Source organism: Sorex araneus, chromosome 1 (assembly GCF_027595985.1).
Source record: "Sorex araneus isolate mSorAra2 chromosome 1, mSorAra2.pri, whole genome shotgun sequence".
Taxonomy (NCBI): Eukaryota; Metazoa; Chordata; class Mammalia; order Eulipotyphla; family Soricidae; genus Sorex; species Sorex araneus.
This window is the reverse complement of record NC_073302.1, coordinates 287,885,952-287,913,732: the sequence shown is the minus strand read 5'-3', so window position 1 is coordinate 287,913,732 and position 27,781 is coordinate 287,885,952. Positions and strand designations below refer to the sequence as shown.

Below are 27,781 nucleotides of genomic sequence, written 5' to 3'. Positions count from 1 at the left end.
CAACCCGGGTCCACCGGAAATGTGTCCGTGGCTGAAGAAAACCAAAGTGCCCCCACCCCACGTTTTTAGGTTCCTTTCTAAAGTAGCCACAGATGTGCCATCTGATTTGTCCTTGGCAGAGCACCAAAGCAAGAAGTTCTGTTTATGGGTTCAAATTCCATTCGTGACCGAGTGACTAGTTGCCCTTGCAGTGGACGCTGGCACTGTTCCATTCTGTGGGAACATCACTAAGTGGAAACAGTCATCCCCTCTCATCACTAACCAACGATAAATGAGAGCGTACTTCATAAAATGCTTTGGAGTTTTATAAGAAAGTGTTCCGAAAGCTACATGTCGTCAGAATGTGATAAAATTATTTATGGACCAGCCTGATATTTTCATGCTGACAAGGAACAGAACCCTGGAGACTACTTCTTTCTTTCCCTGCAGACAGTGTTTCTGATGATTTTCTATTACTTGTGTCCTGTTGCTGATTTGACCAGGCCTTTGAATTTCCTTGTCCTCGGGATTTTAACTACTCAAGGTACCAGTGGTTAGTCCTGGTTCTTTCTTAGACTCCTGCTCCTTTTTCTAGCCATCAATGGACTCTAAGCTGCTTGGTGGCAGAGAGCGAGTTTCACTGCTAAACTCGAGATTTCCAGTTCTTCGTCGGACGTAGCTCCGCCACCTGCGTGTCCGTTTGTACCGAATAATTGCTCGCTCCGTTCATTTGGGGGAAGCACGACTTCCTACACACACCTTCCAAGCTTAGCGCTGTGCCTTTAATCTATAGATGGGCTTTGGATCGTGAGCAAGCGAAGTTGGAAATGCGACAGCGTCTGTGCCCGTCATTCTGGTTTCCCAGGGCATGTCTGCGCTAAGCCGTCGCACACCTCCTGTGCTTCTGAACAGCTCTGGGGACTTTGTGTCCCTCCGGCCGCCCACTCCCTGCCCCTTCCCCCGCTGGAGAACAGGTGACCTCTGATTTTGCTTCCGTGCGTGAGCCTTGGTGCCGTGCAGTTCCACAGAAGAAGAGGTGGGGGAACAGTGGCCCCGCAGAGGGACAGATGGGGTGAGCCGGAGGTCTGGGGTGCACAGGGCAGACTGAGTGGTGAAAGGGAGACACGCCTTTCTCAGAACAGGAATGACTAGGAAATGATTTTTGTGCTCCCTTCCGAGATTGAGATTCCTCTTGCAGATCTGCAGAGAGTCCGAGCTTGGAGCACAGTGTTTCGTTGGTGGGGGGAAAGTGCTCCTTGGCAACAGGTGTTTATCCGGAACGATCTTGTTCAGGGACTAGAGTGATGGCACAGCAGGGAGCGCACGACACGGGTTCGAATCCCAGCATCCCATAGGGTCCCCTGAGCACCACCAGGAGTAATTCCTGAGTGCAGAGCCAGGAGGAACCCCTGTGCATCGCCAGGTGTGACCCAAAAAGCAAAAAAAAAAAAAAATTGTCATGTTCATAATTTGCCCTTATTTCATAGGATCTTAACTCTGTTTCCCGAAATTAAAATGAAGTTTAGAGTCTCCTCTATAAATTCTGAAAGTGGGGCTGGAAGAGAGGGCAGTGGGTCGGGTGCTTCCTTTGTATGCGGCCAACCCAGCTTCGATCCCGGGTACCCCACGCGGTCCCCCCAGCCCCGCCAGAAGTGTTTGCTGAGCACAGAGCCAGAAGCCCTGAGCATCGCCAGGTGTAGCCCAGATCAAACAGAACTCTGAAATTGTTGAGGCTGTAGAAACAGAGAGTGAGACCTGGAGAGAGAGAGGGGACCGATGCTTTGCATGCGGCAGACCACCAGCACTACATACGGTCCCCAAACTCCACCAGGACTGACCCCCGAGCACAGAGCCAGGAGTAGTCTCTGAGCATGGCCAGGAGTAGCTCCCAAAGTCAAAAATAAAGCATAGACCAGGGATGCAACTCAGAGGCTGGACTACAAGCCCTTCAATCCCTGACACTGAAAATATTCTTAAAGAAAGAGAGGGGGGGGAGGGAGAGGGAGAGGGAGGGAGGAAATATGAGGGATGCCATCTCACTCTCACAAATACCCTACTCTCCCACCCCCGAAGCCCTTCATGTCACTTCCATTCAAGGCCCATGGTGCACTTTGCTTTGGGCAGTGCACTCAAGTCTATCTCTGTGGATGGGAAGCGCCAGCTGTCAATGAAAAGAAATGCAGATCTGAATATCACCACTGTTCCCTCCCTCCCTCCCTCCCTTCCTTCCTTCCTTCCTTCTTTCCTTCCTTCCTTCCTTCTTGGTTTTTGGGCTACACCCAGTGGTGTTCAGGGCTTACTCTTGAACCTGGGTCTGCCACATGCAAGGCAGACAAATGTCCTACCCCCTGTACTATTGCTCCAGCCCTGGCCCTTGAGTTTCTTTATGACATTCGTTTTTCAGTGAAGGATCAGGTCGACTAAGTATTAGGATCCGTCACTGTCTTTACAGTATGATGGCAGCGATTTTAAACCCTACACAGATTCTGAACTTGTGTGTTTGTCTGGGCCACACCTGGCTATGCTCAGGGTTCACGCCTGGCTTTGCATTCAGGAATTGGCAGTTGGCGGTGCTGAGAGACCAGATGGGGTGCTGGGGGTCGAACCCGGGTCGGGCGCATGCAAAGCAAAAGCCCTGCCTGCTGTATTATGGCTCCAGCCCACCTTTTTTGTTTGTTTTTTGGGTCATACCTGGTGATGCACAGGGGTCACTCCTGGCTCTGCACTGAAGAATTACCCCTGGTGGTGCTCAGGGGACCATATGGGATGCTGGGAAATGAATCTGGGTCGGCCGCGTGCAAGGCAAACCCCCTACCCGCTGTGCTATCACTTTTATTTTTTTGTAGTGCTGCTGGTTTTCACTCCTCGTGCCGTGGAGGGGAAAGGAAGTGTGACATTCAGAAGGGGGATAGTGCCATGACCGTTGTCAGTGAGGGGAAGGGGTGATGTCCTGGGGCAGGGGTGGGAGGCCCTGAGACGCTTTCTCTTCACCACTTTTACTGAGTCTAATATCCATCACAGACCCCTCACCTGTTGGAAGTGTGAGTGTGGCGTGGGTAAGTGTGTAGATGTCCACCGTTAGTCCAGGTCGAGAACATCTCACTCAGCCCAGAACATTCCTTTGAGACTACAAGGGACGCAGTAGCCTTGCTCTGCCTCTTCTTTCTGCCAGTTCCCGACATGTATCTTTGAATTAAATGTTCAGAAGGAATATTTGACTTCCTGTTTTTGTCTTTTGAGCCCCCCTCCCCCAGCAGTGCTCAGGGAGATTCTTCTGGGGCTTATTGCTCAGGGGACCCCCTGGTGCTGGGGATTGGACCCTGTGCTCCTGCATGCGAACTTGGGCTCTTGCCCTTTGACTTAGCCGCTTAGCCCCCTGGCCCTAACTTTCATTTTATTGAAATCATAGGAGAGAAGTTTCCAGTGTGTGTTTGTACATCCTGACTTATGTTCCCATTAAAGGTCTGCATCACGGAAGAGCCTGGCAAGCTCCCCGTGGTGTATTCGATATTCCAAATACAGTAACAATAACGGGTCTCATTCCCCTGACCCTGAAAGAAGCCGCCAATAGTTGGGGAGGACGAGTAAGGAGAGGCCGCTAAAATCTCAGGGCTGGGATGAATGGAGATGTTACTGGCGCCCACTCGAGTAAATCGATGATCAACGGGATGGCAGTGATACAGTGCTACAGAAAGGACTACATATTCTCCCTTCCTCACATAGCTGTGCCCCACCCCACCTCTGCCCGCCCCCTTCTACCACCATGCTCAGCCCTCTCCCTCTTTTTTTCCTAAAACCCAAAACTCTGGTTTTAGACTTTGGAACTTTCATCTTGTTTTAACTTCATCCGTCCATTTCTTTGGTTTTTCCTTTTACCATCAATGAAATCCCATGGTTGTGCTCGCTCCGACAGGACATACATACTACCACGAAATTCCGTGGTGCTTATCTCTCTCTGTCTGATCTCTGTGACTCGTGTCCTCCAAGTTGACCCGTGGATTTCACCTTTGCTCACTGAGTTGTTTCTCTGTTTCGGGGCCCAGGGGCCTTTGCTTCTTCATCCAACCGCCAGAGCCTTCCTTGGTTGCAATGTAGTTGTTTCTAGTCCTTGGCTCGTGCATGTAATAAGCAGTAAATGTGGGCGGTTATTGCAAGTCTCTTAAAATTTCTTAGTTTTGTAAGTTAGGGGGTGAGGGGGTAAATACGCAGAAGTGTGGGTACCAGGGCCGTGTGGAATTCTGGGCGTTTTGCAGCTGCCATCTTCCTTTCCCTGACGGAGGCACCCCTTCAGGTACCCAGCCCCCCTGCTGCATCCAAAGCTCCCGCCTCCACACACGTCTTCTTTTTTTTTAAATTAATTTATTTATTTTTATTAATGAATCACCGTGGGGGTACAGATACAGGTTTACATACTCTCATGCTTGTGTTTCAGTCATATACAGCTTGAGTATCCATCCCTCCACCAGTACCCATTCTCCACTGTTGACCCCATCATCCCTCTCACCCCCTCCCACCCCATCCCCCTCCCCACCCCGCCTTATTGGCAGGGCATTCTCCTCTGTTCCCTCTCTCCCTTTGGGCATTGTGGTTAGTAATGGAGGTCTTGGGTGGCCAACGTGTTCGGTCTATATAGTCTTCTCTATGCACGCCTCTCCCATCCCGAGTGGGCCCTCCCACCACATTTTTGCTTGGTGTTCCCTTCTCTATCTGAGCTGCCCTTTCCCCCAGCATGTGAGGCCGGTCTCCAAGCCATGGAGCAAATCTGGTACTCTGTTATTCTGTTATTCTGTTATTCTTGGGTGTTAGGCCTCCATTCTGTTGTTTTATATTCCGCAGATGAGTGCAATTCTTCTATGCCTGTCTCTCTCTTTCTGACTCATTTCACTTAGCATGATACTTTCCATGTTGGTCCACTTGTATGCGAAGTTCATGACTTCATCTTTTCTGACAGCTGCATAGTATTCCATTGTGTAGATGTACCAAAGTTTCTTTAGCCAGTTATCTGTTCCACACACGTCTTCTTCTGCATGCCTGCTCACTCAGAGAACAGCCTAGAAAGAATGTTTCCGGTCCGCTGTGTTTCCCTTTGAGAGCGATGTCATGTCACACCGTGGCACCTTTCTCTCCACAAGATGACTGACTCTGGGCAACGTTTTGCCTCCCGATGACAAGAATGAGTGTTGGCAGGCCTGGGGTTCGGTACACAGTCCCGGCAGCGTTTCTGTTCTGGGCTGCCTCTGCCCTCTTTCTGGGTCAGCGTCATGAGTTGACTGTCCCCCGCCCCCGGCCCTGCACGTTACATTTCCTCAGATGTCCCCCCAGGGACTTCAGCCTCAGCGTCCGGAGACTCGTCTCCTCCCCTGGGGTTGGTTGCTGAGAAAAACGTCTTCTTTCTCGATCCACAGGTACAACTCAAAGAAGCCATCGAAGATCTTCCTGGTAAAATGGACACTGAGCTAGCAGAATCGGGATCAAACTTTAGTGTGGGACAGAGACAGTTGGTGTGTCTGGCCAGAGCTATTCTCAGGAAAAACCGAATATTGATTATTGACGAAGCAACGGCAAATGTGGATCCAAGGTACAGCGTGGAGGCCCAGGGCTCTGGAATCTGAGTGGAAAGGGGAAAATGTTTCATGCTTCCGTGAACTCTGGAACACGGGAAGTAGCCCAAACCGTTGATACAGATACTCATGATGCTCCCAGGCATTTGAAGAACGCTGAATTCCTTGAAATGACTCCTGATTCTTTGTGAGCCAATTTGAGGGAGGAATATTTTCCATTGTTTTTAGTGAAAATTTTTTTGAAATTTCCAAGTTTTTGGTGTTTGCTTTAGGTGTTTTTTGTTTTTTTTTGGGGTTTTTTTTTTTTTTGGGTCACACCCAGTGATGCTCAGGGCTTACTTCTGGCTCATGCACTCAGGAATCACTCCTGGTGGTGCTCGGGGGACCATATGGGATGCTGGGAATGGAACCCAGGTTGGCTGAATGCAAGGCAAAAGCCCTCCCTGCTGTGCTATTGCTTCAGCCCCTAGGTGTTGTGTTTTTAGTTTGTTTGTTTGTTCTCAAGAATGTTTGCAGCAGGGAAGTCATCTTTATGACTGATTGACACAGAGGAAGGCTGGCAAGGCATCCTCTCTTGGTCTATATGTCCGCCAACTCTTCTATAACACTCCACCTTAGGTTTTTTTTTTTTCTTTCTTACTCTCCTGTCCTTCAAGCGTGGATCTGAGGGTCCCATTAGGTAACCGCATGTTGCCATCTGATTCATATTTGCCGGCTGCCCCCAGCTCGGGCCCCGCTGTATCTCTCTTGCTGTGTCTTTTGCTCTCTTTCCTGCACCCTCTCCTGCGCGCTTGCCTTTCTCAGGCCTCTGCCTCCTCCGGCGACTCATCCTATTTTTGCCTCCATCACTGGCCGCTCCCGTGCCTTTGGCAGTGTCCTTCTTGGGCCCCTGCACTTGCCGCTGGCCCTGGAAGCTTCTCCTCCTGGCTGGCTGATGCCGTCAGAGCCATTTGAAGTAACCACTTTTTTTTTTTTTTTTTGATACTTAGGCCACAGAGCATGTGTTCCAATACTGGGTTTCCAAAAACATGATTGAGAATATTTTTACAGTCCTTCCCCTGACGTCTCACGTCAGCCTTCACTGAGCTCCGTTCAACTTCTTTGATTCCAGAACCGATGAGTTAATCCAGCAGAAAATCCGCGAGAAATTCGCCCAGTGCACCGTGCTGACGATCGCCCACAGGCTCAACACCATCATCGACAGCGACAAGATAATGGTGAGGACCCGACCCTCCTCCCCTCCCCCCCACATCCAGGGGCTGGATGGTTCCGTCTCAGTGTCATTGGGGGTCCCTGTCTGATCCAGTCTCTGCCTTGGAGTGTTCCCATGTGGATGTTGTCATACTAGCCTTGGGATTTTTTTTTTTTTGTTCTTGTAGTGTTGAGGGTGGTAGCTAGGCATTTACTCCCACTTAGAAATTTCCGGGGGGGGGGGGGCGCGAAGCAATAGCACAGCGGGTAGGGCGTTTGCCTTGCACGAGGCTGATCTGGGTTCGATTCCCAGCATCCTGCATGAGCCAGGAGTAACCCCTGAGCATTGCCAGGTGTGACCCAAAAAGCGAAAAAAAAAAAAAAAGAAAATGGAAAGAAAAGAAATTCCCTGTCCCCGACTGTAGCAGTGGACGATTGGTTTGGGCTAATTTCGGGCAGGACGGTGCGGCCAGCTTGGTCCGCTGGCCCCTCCCAGCTCTCATCCACCAGGGCTCCTAGGAAAACTTCGAGAAACTCCTTTCCCTCGCCCTCTTGCTCAGTTTCTGGCGATGCTTCATCTGCTGTGTGCAGTGCCGTGGGCAGCGGTCAGCCGGCTCCTTCCCTTCTGAGGCTTGTCCTACTCCACTGCCCCCTTCTTCCCTTCTCGCCCAGACCACACCCGGGGGCTTCTAGGCCAAGCCCTCGCCCCGTCCACCTCCTCCCCTCCCCGCCAGGAAGGTGCCGTGTGCACCAAGAACTCCGTTTCCCCATGGACCGACGGCCCTTGCACGCCCCACTCCAGTTGGGGGGGCGCTGTCCACGGGGGTCATCAGCGAGGGTCCCTCACGAGGAGATGGAGACCCTCCCAGGGCTCACATCGGGGTCCGAGCTGGGGTCTGGGGCATTCCCTGGGTTTGGGGAGGCCTGACAGGATCAGACTTCACGGGTCCCAAGAGACGTGACTTACCTCATCCTCTTGCTTAGCGTCTGTCAGTGCCTCATCTGCTGCGTGCAGTGCACTGGACAGCGGTCAGTCTCCTGCACCGTCCTTCCTGCCGTTAGCCCAAACTGACCGGGGATATGGGGACAAGGAATTTCTTTTCTTTTCTTTCCTTTTTTTTTTTTTTTATTTTTTCTTTTTGGGTCACACCCGGCGATGCTCAGGGGTTACTCCTGGCTCATGCCAGAGTGAGGGGCGGAAGGCGGGGGTTGCCCTCTCTGCTCCGTCCACCCTCCCCAGGTTTCCAGCCTTCCCTTCTCTTCTATCTCCCAGGAGAACGTCTGCTTTCCCGCTTGCCTTTCAGTTTTGCCTGACATCAGGGCAGTCATGTTCTTTCTCCAGCCTCCGATGGGTGAAGCAATGTTGAGGGGGGGAGGGGGTGCACGCTGGGAGTCGCTTTAGAAATACCTGTTCCGTTTCCCGAAAGCCAGGGTTTGAGCTGCTGTCCCCGAAGCACTAAGGCTATGAAGACAAGTCAATCAGCTGCGAAGCCTCCTGCTCCCAGGGGCGCGGGCGGCCGGCCCGGGGAGTGGCTGGGGAAGGGAGGGAGGCTAATGAAGGGCAGAACCAACACCGTTGTCATCATAAAGTCGTGTAATTGCCGGCACTTAAGGTGTCATAATTACATTTTGTTGCACTGGTGAATACTTCTGCACAAAGACGGATGGATATGGTTTTGTTTACTGTAAGTAAATCAAACAAAAGCCTTGTTGGGAAACAACTGTGACCTAATTAATAGCTTTGTTTATGTGTTGGCTCTCCAAAGGGATTTGCCCAGTTTTGGTTCATTAAGCGCCATTAATGTGCTCGGCTTAGACTTCTGTTTTATAAAGACGTTCACTCCATTTTAACTTTATTAAACATGATGTAGTCATCACGACAGCTAATTTAATCGTCTCCGTTTGCTCAGCTGACAAAAAACAGTGGAGCAAGACAGACAAATTAGAAATCCTCTTTCTCCTAATACTCACCACTATCTCTGCGCCAACAACAGATTCCTGCCTGTCGGCTTTTTTTCTCTCTCTCTCTTTAATTTTAGAAGTAGCTATTCACACGGGACGTGTTTTGCAGCCCACCCTGTGGCTCTCATCCTCTACTCCCTACTACTCGCCCCAGCTCTCTGGAGCACCCTTGGGTGCTGGCCCCGGGAGCAGGCGCAGACACAGCCCGGGGAGCACCTGCGTGCTATTATCCGCACAGCGTGTCGTGCTGGCCCACGAGAACGTCCAGGGACCGAATCACAGAACCACCCCGGGGCCAGGTGCAGCCTCTGCAGGTTACTGTCACCTCTGGAGGCCGCAAACTCATTCCCCTTCCCCGTCCGTGCTGAGACCTCCAAACTCCGCACGCCAGTAGCAGGTCTGCCCGGAAGAGCGTGGCGAGGTTGAGTGGAACGCTGTTCCTCCCCGTTCCCAGCCCCATCCTTGGCGGTTCTTGGGGGGTTTCAAAAAACGCTGCCTGCAAATGTAGCCTTGGAGTCACGTGCAATTTTCAGAAGGAGGAAGGACTAGTGGGCAGGGAGGAGGTGCAGTCTAGGGGAGCACCGCCTTTAGAAGGGGAGCACGGAAGGGCCAGAACTATAGTATCGTGGGGAGGGCGTTTGCTTTGCGCACAACTGACGTGGGTTCGGTCCCCAGCATTCCACAAAGTCCCCCGAGCACCCCCAGGAGTTAACTTTCTGGGTGCAGAGTCAGCAGTAACCCCTGAGCATTGCCAGGTGTGACCCAGAAAAAGGGGGTGGGGAGCACGGGTGGTGGAGCAGGAGCTTTAGAGGGGAGTGGCTGGGTGGGCATGTGAGCTCCAGCCCTTGCCCTGGAAGACTCTGGAAAGACCTCGAATGATCTGGGCCCCAGTTCTGGCCACCGAGAAAAATCAGAGCTGCACCTCCCCCGGGAAGGCAGCACCCTGCAAGGCCGGATGACTGTCCCCAGGTCCCTCCAGCACCGGCGTGTTGAAAGCCGTTCCCGTCACTGCGCTGCCTTCCACCCCGTCCTGCCCTGCCCCTGCAGCCGCGGGCGTCCCGCCAAGGAAAATGGCTCAAGCCGTGTCGCAAGGGGCCCGTTTCGTTTCTCCAGCTAGGACGGGTGCCCGGAATCCCTGCAGCTCCGCAGGCCCCGTCACCGCCTCTGCAGCGCGGGGCTTATGTAACCGGCTGGCTAGGCCGGGACGAGGCCTCCTTCCTGCACCCGCCAGCGAGCGCCCCGCCGTCAGTCCTCGCCTGTTCCTGGACAGACTCTGGCGCCCAGGAACTCTGCTGACGCGCAGACCCGCCTGCCGGGGGCCTCTTGTGTGTGTCTCATGTCACTCTCAAGGGAAGGGGACCCTACAGCCGGTTCCCGGAGACGCGTCTTTAAAGAGAAAGGCTCGGGGCTGGAGCAATAGCACAGCGGGTAGGGCGTTTGCCTTGCACGCGGCCGACCCGGGTTCTAATCCCAGCATCCCATATGGTCCCCTGAGCACCGCCAGGGGTAATTCCTGAGTGCAGAGCCAGGAGTAATCCCTGTGCATCGCCGGGTGTGACCCAAAAACCAAAAAAAAAAAAAAGAGAGAGAGAGAGAGAGAGAAAGGCTCAGGGCCCAGGGTGTTAGTGCTGCAAGTAGGGCTCTTGCTCTGCCTGCTTCGACCCCCGGCAGCCCGTGTGGTCCTCCACACCCTCTGGGAATGACTCCTGAAGGCCGAGCCAGGAGTAAACCTTAAGCATCACCGAGTGTGCCCCCCACTGCCCCCCACGAAAGCTAAATACTTCAATAGAAAGGCGGTCCCAGTAGCTGTTGGCAGTGAATTCTACGTGTTTCCTGTACAGAAACTTCCCAGTGGTTTTTATCCGGGCTTGTTCTGGAAGCTCCGACCCTGCTCAGACCGGTGCTGAAAGGCGGAGTGGGGAGATGGCCCTACCGGCCGCTTTCCCACCCCTGCTCTCGCGGCCAGACTGCCTTCTGGTGTCCCCCAAGAGGCCTCCCCCTGCCCGTCCCTTCTCCGCTTCCTCTTCCCCAATGCTTAATAGACATGCGTTTCAGGCCTCAAAAATCATTCGCGGGCTGAAGCGATAGGACAGCAGGGAGGGCGTTTGCTGACCGGAGTTCAGTCCCCAGTGTGGCATAGGGTTCCCCGAGCACCACCAGGAGTAATTCCTGAGTGCAGAGCCAGGAGGAACCCCTGAGCAGCACTGGGTGTGACCCCCCCAAAAAAATCATTAACTCTCTCCTCTGCCACTTGCCCTCCCCCCCACACACACATTGGGGCCCCTGACCCTGTCCCCCTGTCTCCCACTGTAGCTGCATCCCTGTGCCCGCCGGACTCTCCCCCGTGGTCTCACCCGATGGTCGCGGTAACCCAGCCATGCTCTGGCAACAGTTTCCTTACTACTGACTTGTATCATGGGTGATGGATGCAGCTTATCATGGCCAATACCAGGGCCGATACCCACCCATTCCCATCTCTAAGCATCTGGGCTCTACACTCTTCCAGGGATTCTTCTTGAAGCTCTTCCTCTGTAGGATAACATAGCCTCAGGTAGTTTAGGTTTATTGGGTTACTCCCGTCACAGTGCTCCCGTTCCTCTGTGTTTATTTGTAGCTTCTTTCTTAGTGTTCTGTTGACTTGTAAATACTGTTTTTCTCTTCTCCTTGAGTCCTTTGCATAGTTTATTCAGAGCCATGTCCTTTTTGTATGGGCACAGGAAGACTTAGCAAATGCTTTGCTTTTGTAACCTGGGAGTCATTTGACTCTACATGATATTTTCCTCCTGGGCATCTGATCTCTCAACCTAAGCCTCAGCTGCCCTTACTTCCTAGCACCCCCAAAAGCAGGGTCCCGACGAGGGATGGAACGGACCCAGGGCAAGCGGTGAGTTGTGTGCTACCCTGGCATCGAGATGGGCCTGGCCAAAGGGCCTAATGCTTAACTATAAGTTAAGAGCTCGGTCATGGACATTCCTCAGAGTCGTCTCTTCTCTTGCTAAACTCCTTGCTGTGTTCTTTTTTTCTCTTACATTCTAGACACACAGGTGTTTATTTCCCGCCTCTTTTCTCCCAGTATGAGATGCCCTGTAGCCAAAACAGGGCCCATGGTCTTCCTTTGCTACACATCATCAGGCCTCGTGTTCCGAGGAATTCACCCTTAGTTTGCAGTGACGACCGCTTCCTGAATAAATTCAAGAATGAGTGGGAGTTTCCCTCCGATGATGCGTTTCCTTCTCTGGAATTCACGTAGGGAGGGGAGAATAACCGACTCTGGGTTCGAATCCCAGCGCTAGCGTTGGCGAACTTTTGAGACTGTCTTTGTCCTCGTCCCCTGAGTTTTATGGCTGCTTCTCGCTCAGCCCTGACTCCTTCACTGCCGGAATCCTGGTGTGGTAATTGGTCCTGAGGGAGGAGGGAGGGGGAAGGGATGGAGGGTGGGTGGGTGGATGGAGAGGAGTGTGGGGTGATTGAAGTAAAGAAGCAGGGAATGATGGATGGGTGGGTGGACTGACAGGAAGAATGAGAGGAGGGAAAATATGTACCACATCCGCCTTGAGAATTAACAGGTGTGATTGTGACGCATGGGACACAGTAAGTTCTCAGTGCACTGTTTTTCAATTTTCTTTTTCAAATTCAAATTTCTACCACTTTTTGTTTGGGAGCCCGGGATTACTCCTCACTCTGTGCTCAGGAATCATACCTGGGTCGGCCACATATAAGGCGAGTGCCCTACCTGCTACGCTATTGCTCCAGCCAGAAATCTGCTCATTTAGTTAAGGATTTTATTGATGATCAGGAGGCCATTGTTCTTCGTGACACATTTATACACAATCCCATCTCTTACCCTCCTGAATTCGCCGAAGATTCTGTGCTTCAACGCAGGGCACGCCATGAGTATAATTAAGGAGGTGTGTTAATTTCACTTTCTTAAATCGTCCTCATACAGAAGTTAAAATTGGACTTTTAGTAAAATTATTAAGCATTGGAACTAATGGAAATTTTCCTTTACAAAGTATGATGCATTGGCATTAACTTGCAGGTGCTTTCAGGGCTCAAAGTATTTTTGACCAAAACGATTTTTCTGAAATGTGTGCTGTTAATTTTGTTACCTTTTTTAGGGCATTCAGTTTTGGGTGTTGGTTGTTCCCAGCCACCTACCCTTATTCACACCCCCTCCCCCCCCACATTCAGCCTTTCTAGATACTGGGCAGTTCTGAAAATGACTTAACCTCGGTGGCATTCGTGGGCTTTCAGACAATATGAGAAAAAGTGGAAAAAACTTACTCATCACTCATTTGAATAATAATCAAAAGTTTGAGAAGAATGAAAGATTAGCAATACTTTCCCTTCAATAGACTCCAGACTCGAGAGCCAAAGAACTCACCTTCCACCAACTCTGAAGTGACTTTTACAAGTCTTTCTTGTTGCTGATGCAGAATATAAAGTTGTTCATTGTATGAAGTAATTTGATTCACTTATTTACTCTAGTCTTGGGCGGGTGAGAGACCTATATTTTAAAATTGCATTTCCCCCCTCTTTCTTCAGCGTCAGGAGGATTGGTTATAGTCTATAATGCTATGCTTAAGTAAAATTACACATTCGGGGCATCTAAATTGGCGTGCCAAATTATAGGACGTCTTAATTATTGTGTCGATGTGACAGATTCAATTATTCTTGAACTCTTTTGAGAAAACTGCCCTTAGCAGCGATTCACCGTAGTAAACAAAAGATTAACAGGAAAATGCCCTTTATAAGACTTAATAAATGTTTCCCCAACTGAATATACCCCGGGTTGGAATTAGCAGCACTCCCCAGATGTAGAAAAACACGGTCCTGCTTCGCTCCGGCCTATTCTCTTCCGAGGAATTGACTCTAACTAGGACCCGACCAACCAAAGGACTTAGGGCACCAAGGAACAGCAGGATGCGTCTCTCTCACCCCTCATTTGTGCTGATTGTTTCAGCCCTCGGAGTCACCAAGGAGTTAGAAATGCGGAATTCAGAGCCCTGTCCTCTCCTTGTCGGTTGCCTCTTGACATGTTAGCACTAAAGCACCAGGCAAGCTACTCATTGTTCATCGATTTGCTCGAGTGGGCACCAGTAACGTCTCCATTGTGAGATTTGTTGTTACTGTTTTTGGCATATCGAACATGCCACGGGGAGGGAGCTTGCCGGGCTCTCCAAGAGGGATGGAGGAATCGAACCCGGGTTGGCCGCGTGCAAGGCAAATGCCCTACCCGCTGTGCTATCGCTCCAGTCCAGGACATATTAATGAGCAATAAAACGGCTACAAAGCCCCACCACTGAAGGAAGAGAAAAAGGCAGAGATAATCGTGAGAACGGACACTCACCGGTCTGGGCAGTTCCTCCCGCGCTGTCCCCTGTGCCGCGCCGCCCAGCTGTCACTGGACCTTGGAGCTCAATTTCTTAACTGCTTCTTTTGTCTTATCCATGGGGAAAAAATTGGATTTCTAGTGATTTCCTCTGGGCCGAGCAATTAACGCTTCTTGAAACGTTAATTGACCGGGGTCCTGGCTGCACTTCCGGCCAGCCTTTCCCGCCCAAGGACCAAGCGACCCCTGGCCCTCCTCGCTAGGGTTTTCTCCCCTCCTGTCCAGCCACAGGCGCCAGCACCTCCTGGAATAAAAAAATTCTGGGAGCATTGACTGCTTTTCCACATGTGCTCAGGCCTCTCTGCCCCCAGATGAGCGAGAACCTCACCACCTGGCCGGGCTTGTGTGACATCACCACCCTCTCTCTCCACGCATTGAGTTTGTCTGCCATCAACAAATTCCCGCCACTCTGAATGTCCATCCCCATCAGCCCTCCGAGCCCGGGCCACGAGCAAAAAAAAAAAAAAAGCCCAAACCAACGAAAACAACCCCAGATGCCCTTGGCGGGGCACAGAATGCCACAGGACTGCTGAGTGTCCATAATAATAGCCTGAAACTTTCATTTTCTCCCTTTCCTATAACATTATAAATAATAAAAGGTCGGGATGGGCCTTTGTCTGCCTCGTCAAATGGGGTAATCAAACCATTTAAACACCAGCCAGGCAAAATAGATGCTACCACCCAAATGGAGCCCTTCTATTCTCCGTCTCCCGCCCCTTTCCGAAATATTGTCTGAGCTATAATATGTTGCTGCAAAACATTGTGTGCTAATGGCCTTCTTTCTGCTGATTAACAGGTTTTGGACGCAGGCAGGCTGAAGGAATATGATGAGCCATATATTTTGCTGCAGAATAAAGAGAGCCTATTTTCCAAGATGGTGCAACAACTGGGCAAGGCCGAGGCTGCTGCCCTCATGGAAACAGCAAAACAGGTGAGCTCGCCACGCCGGGTGGTAATTAGCATCCGTCTCCGCCGGCCCCGCGCGCGCGCTCCGGCTCCAGGGCTGGGAAAACGAGCACTCTGGGCCCTCCTCAATTACAAGCCTGCGGAGACGCAGCTCCGGGCCGGGGCCTCCGCAGTCCACATCATCCCAGGTTGAAGTCAGGTCTGCTGAGGGTGCACGCACGGGTGCAAGCAGGTGCACCCCCCCCCCAGGAGAGCCCTGAGGGGACTCCCCACTTCCCGGGGCCCCGGCCGCCCAGAAGACTCCGCTTTGGGGGGACCCCCGTTCTGTTTCATGCAGATGGGTGCCCAGTGCCCTTGAGAAGTGCTCGCTGTCAGGGTGCGAGGAGGAAGTGAGGGGCAGAGACAGTCAGCAGGGGCTCTTGTTCAGAGCGACTCCTGTAGATAGGCCTAGCATGCAAGTGTAGGGGGGCTTGTTTTAGTGGGGGGTCCTGTTTCCTAATTAGATAAGAAAAATTGTGGGTGCCAGAGAGAGTCCAAGGCTTCAGGAACTTGCCTTGTGTGTGGCTGACCCAGGTTAGAAACCTCAGCATCCAAGGTGGCCCCTGAGCACAGAGCCAGGAGTCAGCCCTGAGCCCCTCCAGGCGTGATCCCTGAGCACAGAGCCAGGAGTCAGCCCTGAGCACCACCAGGTGTGGCAAATGAAGAGAGACCCAGGACGGTCTCACTACGCTGTGTGTTTCCTTCCTGCTTGAATGCTGCGTGTCCCAGATTGTCACTGTAAAGTGGAATAAAATCGCTTGCGCCTTATTCGGCCCGTCAGCCGAACTGTGGGTGCAGAACCCGTGTTCCCGTACTCTGTGGTCCCCGTGCGTGGAAGATTGACCTAAAACACAGTCCTGGTCCCCTCCATCACCGAGTCCCCCTGAGAAATGCAGAGTGCTCCCCTGCCGTGTCCGGAGACCTGCCTGGAGCCAGGCCTCCCTCCCTCAGACTCTGCTTTATTTATTTTTTACATGGCAATGAATTCTATATTATTTTCAGACTCCGCATTTGGTCCGTGACTTTAGAGCACTAGTCTGGGGGCAGATCCTCACGTTAGACACTCTCGCTTGTCGTCAGGGTGTAAGCCTGAGGGTGGGGAAGAACACGGTGGGTGCTCAGTGGGTTTAGGTGTTCGTTGGGGGGTTGGTTTTGGCAGCCCTGCTCTGTGCTCCCACCGAGGGTCTCCGAGCTGTGCCCGTTTAAGCGGGAACGGGAGGGGAGCAGCCGGGGGCGGCCGGTTTGGATCTTCAGTGCCCTCTGAGCTCCAGCCAGCTCCTGAGACGGAACCCCACCTCCCCTGCCCCTCCCAAGGACAGAAGCACTCCCTAACCGTGGGCACCCCCAGTATCACCTGGTTTCCTGAGCGCTTCTGGAGTGACCCCTCCCCCAAGCACAGAGCCAGCGGTAACCCCTCACCCCACTAGGGGTAGCCCCCAAATGAAATGTCACAAAGAAATCCTTCCAAGTGGCCTTTCACGACCTGGTGGCGAGAAGCCTCCGGCACGTTAGGGTGCTGGGATTTAGCTCTTGGCTCGTCTGCTGTGTTCATCAGCGTTGGCTCCTGTGGCCTTGGGGTCAGAGCAGTGCTCTCTGGGCAACTTCAGCCCCGTTAATAATGTGTGTTCACTTGAACACGTACTATTGTGTGTTTGTTGAGTCCCTATTCCGAGGTCTTTTTTGTAAATGATCATAGGGCATGAACTACAGGGAAGAGCAAGGGTTTAATAGCTCAGTCTCCTTTTTTGTTTTATTTTGTTTGGGCTATGCCCGGTGATGCTCAGGGATTGTTCCTGGCTCTTCTCTTAGGAGTTACCCCTGGCAGTGCCCAGGAAACCCTACGGGATGCCGTGGATCAAACCCGGGTGGGCCTCGTGCCAGGCAAACGCCCTCCCCGCTGTACTATCGCCGCAGCCCTTCTCAGTCTACTTTTTTACATCCCCCCATTTGGGTCTTCCCCGTTCTTACTCAGGTTCTTTGGGTGCTGGGGGTCAAACCCAAGGCCTCACACACCCCACAGTGAGACCTGCATCCTGCCACTGAGCCACCAGGCTGGCCCTGCCATGGTCCAGAGGATGTGACCTGGGTGTCACGAGGTAAACTGGCCATTCCTCTGGGAACAGCTTTCCCACTGCACGGCCCGTCATTTTTCGTGTGGGTTATTTCAGTGCTGTGAGTTTCAGTCCACAGATGTGCACAGTTTGAGCTCTCGGCAGGGAGTGTGCTTTTGCCCATTTGTATCTTAACTTTTTTTCTTTCTACTAGTTTAAAGCACTTTCTTTGACGCACGTAAGGCTTTGGGCTCTTGTGCAAAACTAAGGTAGGGCCCCCTGCACTTTGCTTTCTGCCGGTCCTGGTGGATCTTCTGCCCCCACCCATAGATGTTTCTCCTCTCAGCGGCAGAATCCAGCTGTGCCATTTCACCTTCCCCTTTCGTTTTTTGTTTTTTGTTTTTATTTTTGTTTGGGTCCATACCCACAGTGCTCAGGGCTCACTCCTGGCTCTGCACTCAGGGATCACTCCTGATGGTGCATGGGGGACCATCTGGGTTGCCAGGGATCGAACCCAGGTTGGCTGCATGCAAGGCCATTGCCCTACCTGTTGTACTATCACTCCAACCCTAATCTTACCCTTTTTATACACATTGGTTTAGCCCATGTATTTTTTTTTTTGAGAGTATGTTCCATATAGTTATCCATACTTCGCACTGTCGTCCCATTGCTCATCAGTTTGCTCGAGCAGGCACCAGTAATCCATACTTAAGAATTACTAATTTTTTTTTTTTTTTTTTTTTTTGCTTTTTGGATCACACCCGGCGATGCACAGGGGTTACTCCTGGTTCTTCACTCAGGAATTACTCCTGTCGGTGCTCAGGGGACCATATGGGATGCTGGGATTCAAACCCGGGTCGGCCGCGTGCAAAGCAAACGCCCTACCTGCTGTGCTATTGCTCCAGCCCCAAGAATTATTAATCTTTGGGGGAAAAAAAGAACTTGCAATACTTGAATATAATTCCCCACCCCCCCAAAAAAAAAAACACACTGGGCATTTTGGGGAGTGAGAGGAATGCTTCCACTACTGAGGGCTGCTCCTGGCTCAGTGCTCAGCACGAATGCCAGCACTCCTCGGAGACCCAACCCAGGCCTCTTGCATATACTGAATCACTGTTTCACGTGTGTTTGTTTCTTCTGGGAATCCTGCTGATTGTTGCCTCCTGAGTCTAAACAGTAACAAGGCAGCTCCCCTCTCTCTGTTCCACCACCAAGGTTCCGTTCAAATGCTCTCCCTTCTGACTTCCACTTTGAGCCCTTTCAGAAGACTTGCATCTCTCATCCTAGATGTGTTGCTTTGGGGAGGGGAGGCGGGTAGTGAGTGGGATTTGGGTCACACCCGGGGGTGCTCGAGGCTTACTCTTGGCTCTGCACTTGGGTCACCCTGGCAGAGCTTGGTGGCCCGTAGGTGGTGCTGGGACTGGAATCTGGTGGGCAGTGTGCAAGACGAGCACCCTACCCCACTGTCCTATCGCTCCTGCCCCCAGAATTTGTTTCTTTTAAAGAGTCTATTGGGGGCCGGATTGATAGCACATCGGGTAGGGCATTTGCCTTGCACTCAGCCGACCTGGGACCGATCCCTGGCATCCTATATGGTCCTCTGAGCCTCTGAGCACCGTCAGGGGTAATTCCTGAGTGCAGAGCCAGGAGTAATCCCTGAGCATCACTGGGTGTGACCCAAAAAGAAAAAAAAAAAAGAGCCTCTTTGCAACTGCTGATTCCCAGGTTCTGGGAGCCCCTTTGTGGGACTGTACCGTCTCTTTCAGCTCCTTAGGACCAGTGTGGGTTTTTTTTTTTTTTTATTTCATTGATTTTATTGAACCACCGTGAAAACAAAAAAAAATACAAAGCTTTCAGGTTTAAGTCACAGTCAAATACTGATTAAACCACCATCCCTTCACCAGTGCACCCGTTCCACCACCAAGAACCCCAATACACCCCCCCTCACACCCCACCCCCATCTAAGTAGTTGATGATATTCCCATTATTCTCTCTATATATAGAGTACATTTCATATTTCCATACAGAACTCACTATTGTTGATTGGAAATTTTCCCCAACAATCAGACCTGCTGAATAAGCATCATCTAATAATTTCTCTTCCTTGGTAAAAGTGAAGACTTTGAGCCCGCGCGGCCGCAATAGCGGCCGCGCGGTTTTGGGTTTCTAATACTTTAGCTCAGTTCACAGTCAAAATGGATGGCTGCAAGAATCTGCTCTGGTGCCAAAATGGGTTAGGAGACCTCAGGATCACAGTCAGTAGGCGGGAGGCTCTGCTTCTCGTGCCGCGGCTCTTGGTTCATCTCTGGGCGGAAGGCGCGCCGGGAACACCTCCCCTCCCAGGATCACCTACAGGACCAGTGTGGGTTTTAGGAAATAAAACAGGCATGGCCGGGGCGTGGTCGAGCACGTGTGAGGACCACCTGAGCTCCATCCCCAGCACCCAAGTGGCCCCCGAACCCTACTGCCTCCCCCGCCCCCCGCCCCCCCCCAAAGCTCACAACAACAAACGAAGTAAACTAGAAGCGAAATGGACCGGAAGAGCACCAGCAGTGCTCCTTTACTAGGCATTATCAGTACTTCACCAGTCTCTTTGGACATAGCGAAGTGCAAGATGACGGATCTGTACTGAGTCCGATGTGAAATGTAGTTTTTATTGTGGGCAGCAGTGAGAGAATCCAGTTGTACACCAGGGAGGTAGCCCAGAGGTTAAGGCCTATGGTCAACCCCAGTTTGAGCCCTGGGCGCAGATGGGTGTGGCCCAAAAGCAACCCCCCCCCCACCCCCAAATCAAGTTGTGTACAACATTGCTCTACCCAAGGGAGGGTTTATGGGCTCTGGGGTCCCTGGCACAGCCTGTGTGGGGAATATTTGGTCCAGCTCTAATTTTGATTTGCTGCTGCTGAAATCCACGCCATCTCTCACCTCATCATTATCATCTTTGCTATGAAGTCTGTGCCTCTGGAGAATTGGAGATTGTCCGTTTCTCCGGAGACATCCAAGGCCATGAGAATCCATCTTTCCTGGATGCCCAAAGATGTCTCCTTTATTTTGAAGACCATTCCCTTCCCCTGGAATGCTTCAATCTCGAGCTACCGGCCTTTTGCTTGTAGAAGTTCTTTGGATTGTAGCTTTGAAAAAAAAATATTTTTTTAATTGGACTATGTTTCTCCACTTTCCGAACATGTACTAAATGTCAGCAGAGCCTGGCAAGCTCCCCGTGGCGTATTCATTATGCCAAAAGCAGTAACAACAAATCTCACAACGCAGACATTACTGGTGCCTGCTCAAGCAAATCGATGAACAATGGGATGACAGTGCTACAGATAGTGCTCCTAAATATATGTTGTATCGTCATTGTATCATCAGGAGAAATAAAGCTATTTCTCCTGATCTCTTCTAGTTCCAAATTAATTTCTGGCCAGTGCGCTAGTTGGGGGCAGTAATTTTTTTTCACCTATTCTGTTGTTAGTTTTTTTCTTCCTCCCCGCCCTTCCCTGTGTGCTGGTGGCCTGCGGGCTCCTGTGCGTGTCTGCCTTTGCTCGTCGGTCTCTCCCTGTGGAGCCTGTTACGGGTTAAGGCACTTTCCTTGCACGTGGTCATCTCTATTTTGACCCCTGACCCTTCATACGGTCCCCCCAAGCTGCAGTGCTCACTGAGGTTTGCACTCCTTGATGTATGCTCCCTACTAACCAGGGGTCTCAGTCAGGGCACTGAGCTGCAGTCACAATCCCATCTGGGGAGTCTCTGCAGTGCTCACAGGTACTGGCCAAGAACCGTACTTCTTAGCCTCGGCAATCACACATCTCTCCAGCTGAGGTGCTTGCTGGGGCTCACACCGCTTTCTGTGCTGCTAGCACACACCTGGCTGCAGCGGGGCCGGGAGTCGCACGTGGCCCCTGGAGTCCCAAAAGACAACGGTTGCCACTGGCACCACAGTAGGCGCATGTCGGGTGCCGAGGCTTTGAACTCATAACCAAACGCCTTGGTAAGTGTCCGCTGCTGAGTCTCAGCTCTGTGCCTGGAATCGAACCTCTCTCCCAGCCTTACCTTCCGCAGCTCCTTCTGTGTGTCTGAGCAGTGGCTAATCTTAGTGCTACATTCAATAAAACTGTCAGTTCTTGCATTTTTTTCCTCCTTTCTCTCTGCCATTTCTTCCTTAGCCGTGGTCATCGTTGGCTCGGTCACATTTTCCCGTCCTTGATGGATTGTGTGGCCTCTCGGAATGTGTCCTACTTGGCTTTAAATCATTCCCACCCATCAGTGGACACTTACCATCGCCGCTGCATTTGCCTTGTTGCTTTCCCTCGCTCTTTTGCATCAGTACACAGACCTTGTGCTGCTTTGGTTTTATTCCCACCACCCGCATTTGGAGTCCGACCCTTGAGAGAGAGAGAAACTGAGGCAGAAGTTGTGGGTGCAGGTTCCTGGAGTCCCCATATGGGCAGCCACAGTGCGGCTCAGACTCAGGAGCTTCTCTGAGGACTTGGCCCTGACAGATGCTCATGCTCGGGCAAAGAAGGTTTCGCCACACACTTCCTCGGAGGCACGCCTTAGGATTCCCCCGGCAGCTTAGAGCAGGGGTGTCGCCCCCGAGGAGGCCCCCCACCCTCTGTGTCTGCATGCAGAGGGTTATTTTTGCCTCTCGGGATTTCTGATGCCGGCTGACTTCACCCATGGCTGGTCTTCCTTGGTTTCAAGATCCTGGTGGGTTAGGGGTTTTTGTTGTTGTTGTTGTTGTTGTTGTTTGTGTCATACCCAGCAAGCAATGCTGGCTTTGCATTCAGGAATTACTCCTGGTGGTGCTCAGTCAGGGACCATATGGAATGCTGGGAATTGAACCCATTTCAGCCGTGTGTGCAAGGCAAGCGCCCTCCCCCTGTGCTATTGCTCCAGCCCCTGGGGTGATTTCCGAGCAAAGAAAGGAGAGGATGATGGAGCAGAAAGTAGTCTGGCACCTCGATGCACTTACCGGGATCAGACCGGTCCCGAGGTGAGGGGGTCAGAGCTCATCCGTGCCCCTCCCCCCACCCCCTTCTCAGGGTGCAGCTGCAGCCAGCAGCCATCCTATTGACCCTGACCTACTGAACGCCCTGAGGGTGATAAATGACCGTGGCTGAGATCATGCTGTTGTCTCGAGAGCTGATCCCAAACAAGTCAAACAGAGCTAGGACAGTTGGGGGGGGGGGGGGGTGCCTTGCTCCCAACCCATCCGGGTTCCATTCCCGGCACTAGCACAGGGGTCCCCACCGGGGTCCCCGAGCACAGAGCGAGGAGTAAGCCCTGGGTACCACCCGGTGTGACCCCCTTCCTAAGAAGTAATGAAGCAATCTGCTTCCCTTGATCAGCTTGGTGACTCCTAGAATTTCAGTCCTGCTTATTCTCGGAGCATCCGTGAGTGGGCCTGTAATAAGCCCCAAGGAGGGGTCGGGAGGTCGGTCCCCCAACAAACCATGCTCTCACAAGCTGCTTGCCCTGACCTGAACCCTTAGGCCCTCGACTCCCTTCATCTCGGCCAGGGTTGGCGTCCTTCTCACTTTCTGACCAGGGGAGAGACGGGGCCACCCTGCCAGGTCACTCGTGACTGACGTGTCACAACGGCAGTATCTCTCCGGGCTCGAAGCCCTGTCCTGCCACACGGATTCCCGGCCACCACCCCAGTTTCGAGGTGTCTCAGCTACGACTTCGGGGTTCTGTGGAGTAAAAGAGCAGCTAGCACATTTGCCTTGCCTGTGACCAACCCGGGTTCCATCCCTGGCACCTCCTATAGACCTTTGAGCCCATCAGGAGTGATCCCTGAGCACAGAGCCAGGAGCAAGCCCTGAGCATTGCCGTGGGTGGCCCCCCCAAAAAAAAACAAAAACAGAAAGGATAGAAAAATAGCAAAAGTGCCCAGAGATGGCACCTCGCCTCGCCATGCTTTGTTTTCATCGTCTGGGTGACAGGAGGGTGCTGCCGCTCTCTGTGGACGGAGGGGACACTTCTCCAAGCTGCCTTCCCATGACACCCCACACTTAGCTCCCGTAGCCATTCATTAGCACCTATGAGGTAAGTCCTTATCTCATTCCTGAGTCTGGTGAGTCCCCCTCACGCCCCCAGATGCCTAGAGAGGCCCAGGAGAAAGTGGGAGCTGTCCCGCCAAGCGTCCTCGAGATAACCCCCCACCCCCCAATCTCTGCAGCTCACACTCTCACAGCCCACCCTAGTGGAAAGGTGCTTTTCTCCCTATAGGCTGCCCAGTGAGGAGCCACACGCAAAAGAAAGAGGAAGTCAGAGACATAATCCAGGGGTGTACAGCTCTGTTTATTTGTTTGTTTTTGCTTTTTGGGCCACACCCGGCGATGCACAGGGGTCACTCCTGGCTCTGCACTCAGGAATTACCCCTGGCGGTGCTCAGGGGACCATATGGGATGCTGGGAATCGAACCCGGGTCAGCCGCATGCAAGGCAAACGCCCTACCCACTGCGCTATCTATCGCTCCAGCCCCAAGGGGTGTATGGCTCTGACATTGCATATGGTCCTGCCGGGAGAGAACCCTGAGCACAGGGCCAGGAGTAATCCTGAGCACAGAGCCAGGAGTGACCCCTGAGCATGTTTTTTTTTTTCTTTTTGGCTCTTTGGGTCACACCAGTGATGCTCAGGGATTACTCCTGGCTGTGCACTCAGGAAATACTCCTGGCGGTGCTCAGGGAACCATATGGGAATGCCAGGGGTTGAACCCAGGTCGGCTGCATGCAAGGCAAAAGCCCTCCCTGCTAGACTATCGCTCCGATCCCTGAGCATAGGGCCAAGAGTGATCCTTGAGCACCGTCCCCCCACCCCCAACCTTGGGTGGCCCAAAATGTGAAAGTCAAAGTCAGGAAAAAGCACTTAAACACAGCAAGCTTCTTTCCAGGGTTCAGTTTCAAGTGCTTGGGCCAGGAAGCCCAGCCCGTTCCACGAGAGGCTGCTAAGCACGGGGCCAGGAGCCTGGGTCGGAGGGTCGGTGCCCTTCCCTTGAATGCCAGGGACCCGGGTTCTATCCTCACCACCACAGGGTCCCCCCCAGGCGCTGCCAGGTCTGACCCCTCAGCCCCACCACATGTGCCCCCAAAATCAAAAATAAAAGTTTGTCATCACAAATCCCACTGAGAGGGTCATGGGACAGGACCCAGCTTATTTGAGAGGAGAGTCAGAGTGGTGGGAAATGGGTTACGTTTCCATAGGCTCTTCTTGTTGTTGGTTTTTTTGTCTGGGGGCCACACCCTGAGATGCTCAGGGGTTACTCCTGGCAGCTCGAGGGGCCCTATGGGATGCCGGGAACTGAACCCGAGGTGGTCAGCAAGCACAGCAAGCACCCTCGGCCCCCTCCACCCACTCTTCTGGCTGTGTTTACTTTCACCAAAAAATAGCCACACACATACACCCACCCGACCCTGATCCCCGTACATAGATGTAAAACGTGCACAAAATGAAAGTAACTGAAAAGAACCGAGTAAGGAGCTGATAGGAATGAACACACACACACACACACACACACACACACACACACACACACACACACACACACACAAAACCCCCAAAGATCTTTTTCTTCAGATTTGGCTCGGGGGACACACCCAGCAGTGCTCAGGGGCTCCTCCCAGCTTGGTGCTTGGAGCCTGGGGGAGCACGTTGAGGTGGGGCCTTCTGCATGCCAGTCAGCATTCCAGCCCTTGGAGCAGGTCAGGGCCTTATTTCTAAAAACTTGCATCACGTAGAAATAGTCCTTGGGGCTGGAGCGATAGCACAGAGACGGGAGGGCATTTGCCTTGCATGCAGCGGACCCGGGTTCGATTCCCCGCATCCCGTAGGGTCCCCCGAGCACCACCAGGAGTGATTGATTCCTAAGTGCAGAGCCAGGAGCAACCCCTGTGCATCGCCGAGTATGACCCAAAAAGGGAAAAAAGAGAAATCATCCTTCTGGCTTTACCACGGCGGGTGGCAGCATCAGCGGGGAATTCTTCTCTGCCTCAAGTGGTGTTTTCCCTAGACCGATGCTTCTGGGGGCCAAAGATCAGGGGCCGCGACAGAGAGAGAAAGTCTGCTTGGTGTAGAGCGTCTTGCATTCTCATCTGAATGTTTCTCCCTCCTGTGCTCGCTCTGTTGGCGTCCCCACACCTGTCTCAGGGCCCCGTTTCCTCAGGCAGATCCCGAGTCGTCCCGGAGGCCCTGCTCGTAGTGACACGCGACGGCCTCGGCTAGATGGAGCGTTTTCGGCTCTAAAGACGCAAACAAAACTTTTCCCATTCTTCTTGGGGGGAAGAGAAATTCCATTTGAAGTCCTTTTTTTTTTTTTCTTCGCCCAAACACATTTTGAGATAAGAGCTCAAAGTCTCGACATTATTTCATTTTGTTAGGCGCATCTGTCAAGGGACCCAGATAGGATACAGCACCTAAAAAAAAAAAAAAGGGTGATTGCGGAACAGAGAAATTTGACAGCATTTCATTTCCTTTATGTTCTGATTATACATTTATCAGAAGGCCTCTATCTCTCGCTAGTTCCGCGCGAAATTGGCAGAATTCAGGAACTCAAAGGCTCGGCAAAGGACGGTCCTATTATTTTCGTATCATCTCCCGTTCTTAGAGAAGTCGCTCGCGGGATCATTGTGAGGCCTTTGCTCTTCTCCGCATTGTGGGCCCACTATCCTCGGATCACATTTCTATGGGCCTCGTAACCGCTTTGCCGCACAAATTAAACGCGGGCCAGTTTCATCCATCGACGCCCGCGTCTCAATGCTTGTCAATCAGAGTTTATAAAATATGGGGATTACAACCTGATATTAACATCCACTGCGTATTGTGCTCATTTTCTGTGTGAGAATGAGAAACCCTCATGCAGACACCCTGCCTCTCCCGGTGCCTTTGTTAGCCTGTTTCTAATTTATCTCCCAAGTTTGGAGGTAGTAGGGGAAAAAAAAAAAAAGATTTTGCTTATCAATTTCAGGCAGTGATAAAAAAAAAAAAATCGAGGCTGAGGGGGAAGGAAAACTAAAATGGACCTACAGGTTGTTGAGCTGTAAGCCCGGCTGGGCTTTGGGGGATGCCTGGCTGAAGAACAGGCTCCATTCCATGTCTCTCTCTCTTTGCATTTTTCAGTTGTGCCTTAACTAGTGATAGGACTTCCTTCCTACCAAGGAGCGGACGTAGAACTGCATCAACTTGGGGAGAACTTTATTTTCATTTTTTAAAAAAATTTTGATTTGAGGGGCTGGAGCAATAGCACAGCGGGTAGGGCGTTTGCCTTGCACGTGGCCAACCCAGGTTCGATTCCCAGCATCCCATATGGTCCCCTGAGCACCGCCAGGAGTGATTCCTGAGTGCAGAGCCAGGAGTAACCCCTGTGCATCGCCAGGTGTGACCCAAAAAGCAAAAAAAAAAAAAAATTTGATTTGGGGACCATACCTGGCAGTGCTCTGGACTGACTTCTGGCTCTGTGCTCAGGGATCACTCCCGGTGGTCTCAGGGGACCATCCCAGCGCGGGATCAAACCCGGGTCTGCTGCATGCAAGGCAAGCGCCCTCCCCATTGAACCATTGCTTTGGCCCCCCAAGGGGAGGAGAACTTTAAAATACTGGAACCCTATTCTTTGTCCACACCTCCCTTTTCGGTTCTATTTATTTATTTATTTATTTATTTATTTATTTGTGTTGCAGGTCTATTTCAGAAAGAATTATCCGGATATCACGCACAACGGGCACATGCTTATAAACGCTTCCAACGGACAGCCCTCGGCCTTAACTATTTTTGAGACTGCTCTGTGACCCTTCTGGGATATCAGCTCTGCTCCAAAGGCATTTCTCCAATCAGTTTTTTTGCACTATGTCAACTGTGGTGTTTTTGTTTTGTTTTTTAAGTCTAGTGACCAATGCACCTACACGTACGAGATTGTAGTTTATTGGGATATATTTTTTTTTCCCCTCCAACTTTTACCCATTCATTTTACACTCTTCACAAAATGATTTATTATTTTTATTTAACTGGTCGAGGTTTTGCGTGCGGGTGTGTGTGGGGGGGTGTGGGTGTGGGTGTGTGTTTTCTTACCCGAATCAGAGGTGCAGGGCACCAATCCAAACTATCCGCCAGGTTTTTGTGCCTTAAGAGACTCCGAGCCAAAGCTCCTTTTGTAAGGTAGAAAACAAAGTTGTCGCTGATTTTTTTTTTTAATTCCACTCTCTACCCTCTCCCCAAATTGCATGTTACTTTCCAGTTATATCAGGGATTCTTTTTACTTGAAGATTGTGTGAAGTTGCCATTTGTCTCACAACTTTCTTTAACCTAACTAGGAGGATCTATTACTTCCTCACAGCGCTTTCCCTCCCCCCACAAAAAAGCCACCAAAGGTAAAATACTGTAGGGGGGGGAGAGGAGGTCGTCCGTGGTGGAGCGATAAGAACTATAGACGTGAGACCCCAAGTTTGATCCTCGGCACCGCACCAGATCCACCCGACCATGGATTGGAAGTCTGCATGGGGTCTCAGGAGGTTTGCTGAAGGGTCTGCCTGTGGGAGACCCTCCCCCCTGCCAGTGAGATACTTGATGTACCCAGAGCCATTTCTGCAAGAGCGTTCTGATGGATGAGGCTGCAAAGGCATGCTCCTCGCCGCTGGGGCCGACACTGCTGGATTTGAGCACTGGGTCTGGAGTTTTTTTCTCGATGGACGTGACTCTGATATGTTGAG

The 27,781-nt window shown here is 51.9% G+C and overlaps 1 protein-coding gene across 2 annotated transcripts in view; it reads left to right on the top strand.

Annotated features, from left to right (window-relative positions):
* Positions 1-27,090, top strand: part of ABCC4 (ATP binding cassette subfamily C member 4) — a 203,686-nt gene extending 176,596 nt beyond the window's left edge. For both annotated transcript variants that reach the window (XM_055142190.1, XM_055142185.1), the window contains 4 exons: positions 5,385-5,557; positions 6,652-6,757; positions 14,882-15,016; positions 26,756-27,090. In XM_055142190.1, coding sequence (XP_054998165.1) covers positions 5,385-5,557; positions 6,652-6,757; positions 14,882-15,016; positions 26,756-26,863 — 522 coding nt within the window. In that variant the 3' untranslated portion in view covers positions 26,864-27,090. The remainder of the gene's footprint in view (positions 1-5,384; positions 5,558-6,651; positions 6,758-14,881; positions 15,017-26,755) is intronic.
* The last annotated feature ends 691 nt before the right edge of the window (positions 27,091-27,781 follow it).